The 10,445-nt window shown below is 37.2% G+C and overlaps 1 protein-coding gene across 1 annotated transcript; it reads right to left on the bottom strand.

Moving 5' to 3' along the window:
- Window positions 1-557: 557 nt before the first annotated feature.
- Window positions 558-7,589, bottom strand: LOC120332421 (MMS19 nucleotide excision repair protein homolog). The gene is made up of 5 exons (XM_039399659.2): window positions 5,194-7,589; window positions 4,508-4,713; window positions 3,597-3,831; window positions 2,792-2,998; window positions 558-1,406 (listed from the first exon to the last, which is right to left on the bottom strand). Exons 1-5 carry the CDS (start codon window positions 7,516-7,518, stop codon window positions 1,239-1,241), a joined length of 3,141 nt encoding a protein of 1,046 aa, XP_039255593.2. The 5' UTR covers window positions 7,519-7,589; the 3' UTR covers window positions 558-1,238.
- Between the last annotated feature and the right edge of the window lie 2,856 nt (window positions 7,590-10,445).

Raw genomic sequence — 10,445 nt, 5'->3', positions numbered from 1 at the left:
TAAGATTAAAAGTAACGATCACAAAGTTCAGTTTTATTCAAAAGCAGCAACTATTGCGCCACGAGTTCTTTCCCTGATAATTTGGAACCGCGCGAGTTCGGGAACCGCTCGGAGTTTGCCGGTTATTTATTTCAGACGCATGGACTTGGTAGTGGAGGAAGCCGTCACCGACCAGAGCTCACCTGAACCACTCACCAAACGGTGGCGATGAGTTCAGCAATCCTCTCATACACAACTATCCACGGGGTTCCAACACGCGCATGGTAATCAGATGTGTTGTGGCGAGCGTATTCCTAACGCTTTGCACGATACCCAGTGGCAGATTGCTCGGTTGTTTGTAAATCGTTTCCGTGAGTGCTCTTGTCATCCTTTTTAATGTTCGCCAAATCTCTTAGGCGAACCAGAGCTCCCAGGCCTTATTGATTTCGCGTCCTTCATATTTGAGCATTGGTCTCTTGCAACAATTATGTCAAACAACACAAGGCAGCAAGCCATTCATGTTGAAACTAAAACAAAGACCTGCAACAACATGTCCACATTCTGATCCAACTAATAAGTTACAAGTGAACTCCATTTAATTTTTGGATCATAAAGCAAACGTTACCGATACGATGTGTTATTATAAGTTCAATTAAGCACTCAAAAATTCATCTTGGCAGTGGCACAAAAGCATGCTTTGGCAGGTAGACGCCTAGACGGTAATAGAGAATGAAAGCTAAATCCAAGAAACACAAGAGAAACAAAAACAAGAGCCTATACAAGCAGAGTCAGGCACAAATTTGCCACCGCACTTGTATATTCTGGGACAACATAACAATTTAACAAATCCTAATTTTGGCGCCCCAGTGTGTACCAATCTGAGGTAACTAGTTTTGTTTGCCTGCTTTACATCAGGTTATGCAAAGGGACTGAAACATATGGGCAGGCGGTATATTCACTTGGCTAATGCACACAGTCCCCGAACTCGTAATAGAACTAAAATAAGGAAAATCAGAATAAAATCATGGCCTAACACTAATCTGGTACACACACTATGGGAGTACCCTAATTTTTGCAAAAAGCCTTGCTAAACACACAGTTCATGTTTTGAACACCTTTGGAAGATTTTTGATTTGTCATAGAACATGTCTCATCGCAAGAAGGCAGGTTTGAATGATAATTGATAGATCTCATTGGATTTCAAACATGACTAACACACTCCAACATTCTTTGAGTGAACTGAACCTCAACCCATATTATTAAACGTCACCAAGTAGGCACCATTCAGTCCTAGCTTTGACAGCTTCTTTTCTAACCAATCGTTTTTTGTCATCAAGAGTACAGGATAATAACCGTATTGTTTTCTTCTTATGTGGTAGAACTAAACTTACCGGAAGAAGCGTCATCACTCCAATACATTTCAAAGCCTGCATGGAACAAAGAATAGACATAAAAGGGTAGACTATATATATAACATTCGAAATGCAAATATATTCAAGCTTTTAAAAATGAGAAATAGCTACAGATTCAGTGCACTTCTTGTTCAAATATTTATGCCATTCAGAATCTCTTTACTGAATACCAAGACTCACCACACATTTAATGATCAATTTGGTAGGTTTTGATCAATTTGGCAGGTTTTGATCAATTTGGCAGGTTTTGATCAATTTGGCAGGTTTTACTGAAGCCAGAGTTGTTGTTTATGTTCAAACTGCCAAATATCGGAATTTCATACTTTCAATTGTGATCATAGAAGTTTTTTTAAAGAAGCACAAAAATAGTCATCGAGCATTCTTAACATTTTATTAATAAACGAGGCTTGCACACCCTTTTGTTATCAAAACTTGAGTTTCTCATAGTTCTAATTCTTGAGTCTAAATATTTTTTTTTAACTCTCGAGTCTGATTCAATTTTTCCCCCAACTTGGAGTCAATTATAAATTTTCTACCGCTCTGCAACCCCGCTATGGCAGGGGTGGGCAATTACTTTTCCGAGAGGGTCAGATACATATAATAGACTTGGTTACTTGGCCGAAGGCGTAGAACTTAACATGAAAAACTATGATTATGAATAAAAACAGTTTATTTACAAGAGCTAGTCCAACAGGTAGGGTAGGCCAACGTTTATATAATAATAAGAAGCACAATGTAACAATGGGGGTCATTATGACATCTTTTTCATCAATATTTTCAACGGAAATTTATATCCATAAAAAGTATAGTCATAATTTCAGCATACACAAGTGGGCCGGGTCCGGCCCGTAGGCCGCAATTTGCCCACCTCTGTGCTATTGTGCATTTTTGTCTCATCATTTACAGATGGAAAGATTCAGTCAAGAAGTATAAAATTTTTGGTATCTGAGTAAGAGCTTGGGACCACTGTTCAAATCATCTAGAAAGGAATCTGATTTGTTTTATTTCTCAGGACACCATGGTTTTGGAGACGACCGTGGAGTCCAAGTTTGGCATGTTTACATAAGAGTTAGAACTATATATTCAAAATCTCCATAGGAATCCTGATTTCCCGATATTCGATGGTGTTAGAATAAACACAAATTCTCCATAGAAGCTTGAGAAGAGTTTTTGTTATTAAAATTTGATTTTCTCAGAGTGTAAGAGTTCTTCTGCAACTCAAAAATCTGAACCAAATATATTTTCTCAAAAATCTGAACCAAATATATTTTCAAATTGAACTGATTTTGGTCGTGGCTTCAAAATTTACAATTCAGCCTTATTCTGTAGTATACTTCTGCCAAAAACAAAAAAAAAGAAGAGCGAATAAAAACAGAACAGAAACAATTCATGCTTCCTACCTGTATGCGAACGTGCATATTTGCTTTGAAATCCGATAATCTGACAAAATGCTCTAATAGCATGTCAACATGAGGTTCTACAGATGACTTAGCCTCTTGAGTCAAATTATACAAAGTAGAAAGCACAGACACAAGCAACGGTCCTTCATCACTGTTTAGAGATTTTATTAACATTGGTAACAGGCTGGATAAATGTTGATTTAGCACCTAAAAATAATATAAATCGTTAATTTTTTAAATGACATATGTATACACTTTTGGGTACTCCCGCAGTGCGTGTACCAGGTTAGGGTTGGGCCATAATTTTATTCCGATTTTCCTTATTTTAGTTCTATACGAGTTCGGGGACTGTCTGTGTTAGCCAAGTGAAAATACCCTGTCTCATTGGTTTCAGTCCCTTTACACAACTTTTGGGTTCAACACTGCCTACTTAACTCGTTGCATCCTGGGTGAGGTGGCGAGCTTGGGATTTAAATGGACCAGGGGCCAAAAATTTTGCCCACCTAGACTGGCGGGCCATTCGAGTTTGAGTGTGTGGCGGGCCATTTTTTGAACAATATTTATAGTTTTACAAAAGCAAAGTGAAAAGCAATAAGCCTCATGCGAAAACTAAATTTAATCACAAGTTCAACAAATTCCTTGAGCTATTTTTTAGTTGAAACATCGAAACTTGATTTTAGTTCGCTTGTGACAGCATTGGTTGGACCAGATTGAATTGAAATCTTACATCACAGAGCTCTATTTAACAACCTCAAACTTGAATTAAATTTGCTCGAAATTCAATGATTAATAATTTTTCTCATACCTGTTTTGGAAGATACCTCAATAGGTGTGACAATGCTGTTAAGTAATTAGCTTTTGTCTGTGATAACAAATTGGAATTTTCTGTTACTGGCTCGGTTTCCATCATTGACTTCTGTTTTTCTTCTGTGTCATGAAATCCTGTTGTTAATTTTGGCAAAACTGATTGAAAAAATCTTTGCTTATACATGAGACGAACAACAGCGTGACAGGATGTGCTCAAAACCTCTTCAGAGTCTCTGCAAATGGATGGGATTTACATATTTATCCCGGGGGAGAGGAAAGTTGAAATACGGCTCAATCATATGGCAAATCACAGCCTGTCGCCCGGTTGCCAGTCAATGTCGGGTATGGGATTAGTTAGCCAGTCATTTGTTTTCGGGAGCATGATGGTGGAGGAAGCCGTAACCAACCAGCGGTTACGTGAACCATATGTAAAATCCTAAAATAACATCCAGTTCTTTAACACCCAAAGACGGCATAGCTAATTAAGACTCACCAGCCAATACCTTGAGGGGTTCCTAAAATGTTGTGTCCCACATCTATATTACTTGTCCCACTCGCCACCCTTATATCATTTGTCCCACACCCAACACGAATAGGACAATGCTCAAATAGTTTTGAAATTCTATAATTTTCCTCTAAAATTATTTCACCTTTTTCTTCATTTTAACACTACTTTCAATACTGAAGATCCCAATGTTTCAGTTTATAGATGAAAAAGAGTATGATAGAATATACAGTAAATTATATTATGGCTATATCATGTTATTGTTATAAAAACATATTGTACAGGGTGAAGTGAACCCCCCAAAAACAAAACCATCAAAGTACTTCTACAAAAATGAAACTTACGTCTGTTTGTGTATGATCGTATTATACCTTATTAAAGTTTAAGAAATCAGTTGCACTGACCTTAAAATAATATCAAAACTGTCAGCTGCCATTTTCCCCCATTTTTCGGTGGCAAATAGTTGGAAAAGGATGTCTGCATATCTCATAGTGTAGGAATGAGAACGAATAACAAGAGCTTTCGTCACCCAAACGATCAAACTTAAAATTGCAACTTTGCTTTCGACCAAAACGGAATCGTCAAATAAACAATCACTGATTTGAAGCACCTGGTACAATAATTTTAGTTTATTAACCATTGTTCATCACTTAGGATAGAATTTGCATATTTATCCCGGGGTGAGGAAAGTCGATAAGACGGCTTAACCATAGGGCAAACCACAGCCTCTTGTACGGTCAGCAGTTCATGTCTAGTATAGGACTAGTTAGCCAGTTACTTGTTTTCGGAAGCATGAAATTGATGGTGGAGGAAGACGTAACCGGCCTGCGGTTACATGAACCACCTTACGGAGTCCAGCAATCCCCCGTTACATAACCATCCCGCATGGGATTCAGACTTGTGAACCCACGCTTAGCATGATGCGTCACACCACGAAGCCACTTATTACTGCAAACGCTTATTCATTATGTGATATTAAGTTATATTGTTTTGTTTGATTTTAAGATGTTCATCTATAAAACATCAATTTTTACCCAACGACAAAAAATTGTAATGTTCCGAGATAATTTTAAAAAATATTTTATCAAACCTTGTCAAGAAATGCTGTAGATGGCTCTTTTTGTTTGTTGATGATGCCAGCAATACATTTTGAAGCGGAAGCATATGATGGTTGATCAATTGTCTCTCCACAAAGATGAAGCAGTTTTTCCAGGAATGTGTCAGGGGATGGAAATAAAACTTTGTTATGGAATGCACAAATCGTCGCTGTTAGGATAGAAATCAACCTTGTCTGCAGTGGTAACTTAGTGAATAAAAATGGGTTGAACGTAGATTTGTCTATTTTGATATCAAGAGAGACCAGATCACAATCCAGAAATATTTTTTTCAGATTTACACAAATGTTATCTGCGATTTTTCCAGGCTCTAATTGTTGACAAATTGTTCTTAAAATTTCACAAGCTTTTTGCATGATTGGCCACGTAATACAATTACTAGAAAAACTCTGAAGATCGCTGCATGTAGAGCAGCATTGTTCGGGGAGAGACGGTACAACAGATAATTTGACGCAAGTCTCAATCAGAGGAAATACAAGTACATTTGCAAAATGATCCACTGTGCTTTTATCTTTGACGTTTCCTTTCACAATAACATACAATGAATCCAAGCAAGCGAGTATCGTTGAGACATTTTTCTCATCCACGTTTCTTGACAAAACTTGTTCCATAAGCAAATCGCATGTTATAGATGTTACTTCAATACGAGTCGAAATACTGCATATTGTTGAAAGACATTTAGTTTTGTCTTGCTGATTTATGGAAAATATTCCTGTTAGAGAGATTTTTAAAACTGGTAGTAAATGTGCTATAGCGACATCAGGCCATTTTGAGGATAAAAATCCACATGTCATGTGTAAATCGTTAAGAATTGCTGTATCTTTTTCATTATTTAAACAGTTAATCAGGCTATGAACAATTGTGATCTGTTCCGAAGGAGTTATTAGTAATCCCAAATTACATAATGCGGCAACGCCAGCAAGCGCAATGGTACGTAAATGTACAAATTCATTCAGAGAAAGTCGACCGCAGAAAAGTTCAATTAGATCATTTTTGTGCTCGGACAAAGGGTGCGAACCCATGTCATCCTTGAATTCATGCAATGAAGTAGACTTAACAGCATTTACAAGAACTTCCATTGCCAACCGTTTTTCCGCGATCATCATATCTTTTTTATCTTGTGATTTTAACAAAACTGGAACCATGGAAGACACAATAATTTCGCAAGATCGCTTAGAAGCTTCGGAACATGAAATCATAAGTTTAGATGATGACCAAGCCATTACCTCTTGCAAATGGTCAACTAAATGAGGTAAACACGACACTTTTACATCTTCTAAAAATACATCTAACTCTGATTTTTTCGATACTTCTACAGGTGCTTTGGACAAAACGAGAACAATTCTTTTAAGCAGATCATGGCATGCTTCTTCAATTTCTTTAGAATTGGATGACAGCACTTCTTTTCGGATGCAAATCCAGAGAGATTTTACATGTGATTTGATATCTTCACTAGAATAAACATTCATGCAAGATTTTAACGTCAGGATTGCATCAATTTTAGCACTTTGAACATCTGATTCCAGTTTTTCTATCATCAATGGAATACAAAACGGAGCAAATAACAGAGAAGACGTTAAAACTCTCCGCAAACCAATGACAAGCTCTTTATTCGTAATAACAACTTTATTTTCGGATAGATCTGAGGGGGGATGAAAGTCTATTGGAAAATAACAACCAACAACTTCGAAAAATTCTTCAGCAAATTTTGACAGATCGAAGCCAGACCGAACAACTGAATACAAAAGATCGAAAACTTTCAACAAATTCCTTGGATCTTGCTCACCATCAACTGCTGTAATTACACCATATACAAATTCATCACCTAAATTTCTCACTTCAGTCGTAGAATGTTCTAATAGATTGGCTAAGAGTTCATACACATTGCGTCTATCAGATTGCATGCAGGATGGAACATGCACTTCCTTGAACAAGATTTTTATAATAGATTCAGCTGCACCTACTTGAAGATCACCACGAGAACTTAAAGCTACAAGACATTTTAATGTGGGAGATTGAAGGGAAAAATGATCTTGTAAACGTTGACATAAAAACTCAATAATAACTGCGGATTCTTTCGATTTTAAACAGCTTGGATGTAGGTCTGATAGCACAGCTGCAAGTAAGTTGACTGGCTTCAATCTCACATCTACATCTGTACTGGTTAAATCATGATGCAATGTTTCCATAAGTTGAAGAATACTTCCTGAGCCAGTTGAAATTGCCAATATAATATCTTTCACTAAAGAATCCTTCTCATTTTCATCATCCTTTAAATATTTTTGTACAAGTTCTTCCATGATTCATATGATCAGAGCAGTGAACAATGTAATATTTTTATTTATATTGATCAGTATATATATCTTGATGTTGACTAGTTTGAATATAAAAATTTAATTGTTATAAATAATATTACCAGAAGAATCGTATGTACATTCAGACATTGGCATAGTGCTGTAGTGCGATTTACCAAGGCTTGTAGGTTAGAAATCAACTTTACTTTTAGCCCCATAATATCTGGAACAGCAGTGCCAACAATATTCACACTACTGCACTATAGCTGGTTTAAAACTTTAGATTTGTGCCCTTGCATTTTATTTTTTTTGTTAAATTGAATTCCAGGGATAAAATAGAATTGTAATAAAAAAGCATCCAAGTGTAAGTCAAACTTCTGAACTTTCAATAATTAATTTAGTACCGTACGGTACGGTACCGTACCGGTACGGTACCTATTTTGGAAAACAATCACATGTACTCTATACCGGTACTGATTAATTAGACAAAGAATTTGTAACCATGTACGGTACCGGTACAGACTGACAGATGGGGTCTGGTATAGTTTAGCATCCACTTCTAGTTGGCCTGGCTCAACAATTTTTGCATATGTCAATCCTATCCACCACCTGACTACGTCACCGAAAAATTACGTCATTCCGACGTCACAGTGGCGTAAAAGGCCCACCGAAGTATGCGGATGGTCGTCCAAAACGCGCAGACGATAACCCGAAATCGAGCAAGCTATTTCTCTCGTTTTCTCGTCGCAACGATCACGATAGGATAGAGATCGCCGGCCAGAACTTTTAAACTCCCCGTCCTTCCCATTTTCATTGCTTGATAAGGTCATTTCACACGGCAGGACGGTGTTTTTACTTTGTTGAGCATGAATTATTTGTCCATATTACTGAAATAAGGATTTGGAATCTACCAATCAAAATACTGAAATACCAATCTGACAATATAGCCTAATAAATACGAGGCCCATGAGTGCTCAAAGCCTAAAAACGGGTGTAATAACTTCTAAAAAGATGATAAATTAGTTGAAGATAGCCAAATAAAATGCTGAACATGAAAGAAGCAACATGGGCATTGGGAGCAACGAGTGAATCCGATGGATGTTTTCTCGACCCTTGACCCCATGAAAATTCTCTCTACACTTTACTATTTTAAAATTTCGGATGCTTTTTTTGCTAGTGTTTTGGAGAGTTGGTATTTACATTTAAGTTACATAATTGAAACCATAATTTGTATCAAAATATACGATCAGGTGCCGCTAACAGGTACTGATAGCTAATTTTAACATGGTCTAATTTTTGATTCTTGCAACTAAACTGAAGATCACCGGGAGACATAATGACAATTAAGTTACCTCATTCACAAGAGCCAAAGTTTACACAACCATGCTTGAACTGATGGATCATTCATGATAAATTTAAACTGACACCAGTGATCGACAACCTCTTATATATTATTTGCCTATAATCCACGTCCTTTAAAAACCTTACTTGAACCTTTAAAAATCTATATATTCACATAACTTACTTTCGTTCCTCAGTATCATACTCAGGCCACTTTTAATTGGGCCACCCTGTAAATTCGATGGCGCATAGTCTACTATAGTTTACTAAAGATCAGTTGATGCGCCTACAAGGTAACACAATATAATTGAATTATTTGAACTTTAATAATATTTCTTTGCCTATAATCCACGACTATAAAAAACCTTACGTGAACCTTTAATAACCTATACATTCCCATTCCCAGGTTGGGTATGTGATTAGTTAGCCAGTTATTCGTTTTCGGAAGCATGGACTTGGTGGTGGAGGAAGCCGTAACCGTGAACCACCCTACGGCGGCGAGGAGTCCAGCAATCCTCTCGCACATGATCATCCCCGCATGGAATTCAAACCTGCGATCCCACGAAGCGTAATCAGAGATGCGGTGGCGAGCGTATTCCTAACGCTTAGCCGATGCGCCACACCGCCGAGCCACTGTTCGTCTTTGTGCAGGATACGGTACTCTATGCTTTTCGGTGAATTGATGATAATATATTTCGTCTTGTTCTACGTGTCCGTATATTTGAGCATAGCTCTCTTGTTTTGTAAGCATGTGTTTGAAAAGAAAGCTGACGAATTCAAATAGATTTTCAATTGTATGTGGGAGAAAAAGTATCACAAATGCTTGCTTGATATGTCGGTGATAAAAGAATATAATTTTAAAGCGGCATTTTAGAATCTTGTGAGTAATGGCATTTTACAAAGTTAAGATTTGGTTCGAAAATTTTATCGAGGTTTGAAAGCACTTGCATTTGCGGAAGCACTTTTCTCGTTATGAAGAGTCTGAAATCTTACACTATATATAGGAAGACTTTTGCAGGTTTTAGCTTGATAAATGACAAATACTGATCAATGTGTGTTGCACAATAAAATTGTTTGCTGTGCACCGTTCACTTATTCTTGATATTATTGTGGCCCGCGAACAATGCAAAAATGATTTTGTGGCCCTCGGAGCGGACAACCTTGGACCACCCTGGTCTAAAGCAACGATGGGCAAACCGCGGCTCGCGAGAGTTTTTATGTGGCCCTTCTCGCTAGAATTTATTATTATCCAAATGTAGTGTAACAATTTTTTTAATTTATCAGGCAGTAGAAGAAATTTTCATCAATGATTAAGACAAATTATGTTTTAGTATGAAAATCGTTGTGGCATGGAATTTTAAATCAGTAAAAAAAATATTGCCGATGTTGTCGCAGTCAACAGCCCAAACGCAGGTTTCGCGTCGCACTATACACAAAGGCACATTCCCAAATCAGTATCAATGTAACGTTAACAGTTACAATGCAAAATGATTTAATGAGCTCTAATATTGATAATTTTGAAAATTGTGCGGCTCTCACATATTTCGGACTTGCTACATACGGCTCTTATGTCCGCGGGTGCGAAATTATAC

The sequence above is a fragment of the Styela clava genome, chromosome 13 (genome assembly GCF_964204865.1).
Source record: "Styela clava chromosome 13, kaStyClav1.hap1.2, whole genome shotgun sequence".
NCBI classification, from domain to species: Eukaryota; Metazoa; Chordata; class Ascidiacea; order Stolidobranchia; family Styelidae; genus Styela; species Styela clava.
Note: the sequence above shows the minus strand (reverse complement) of the source record. Positions and strands in the feature narration are given on the sequence as shown.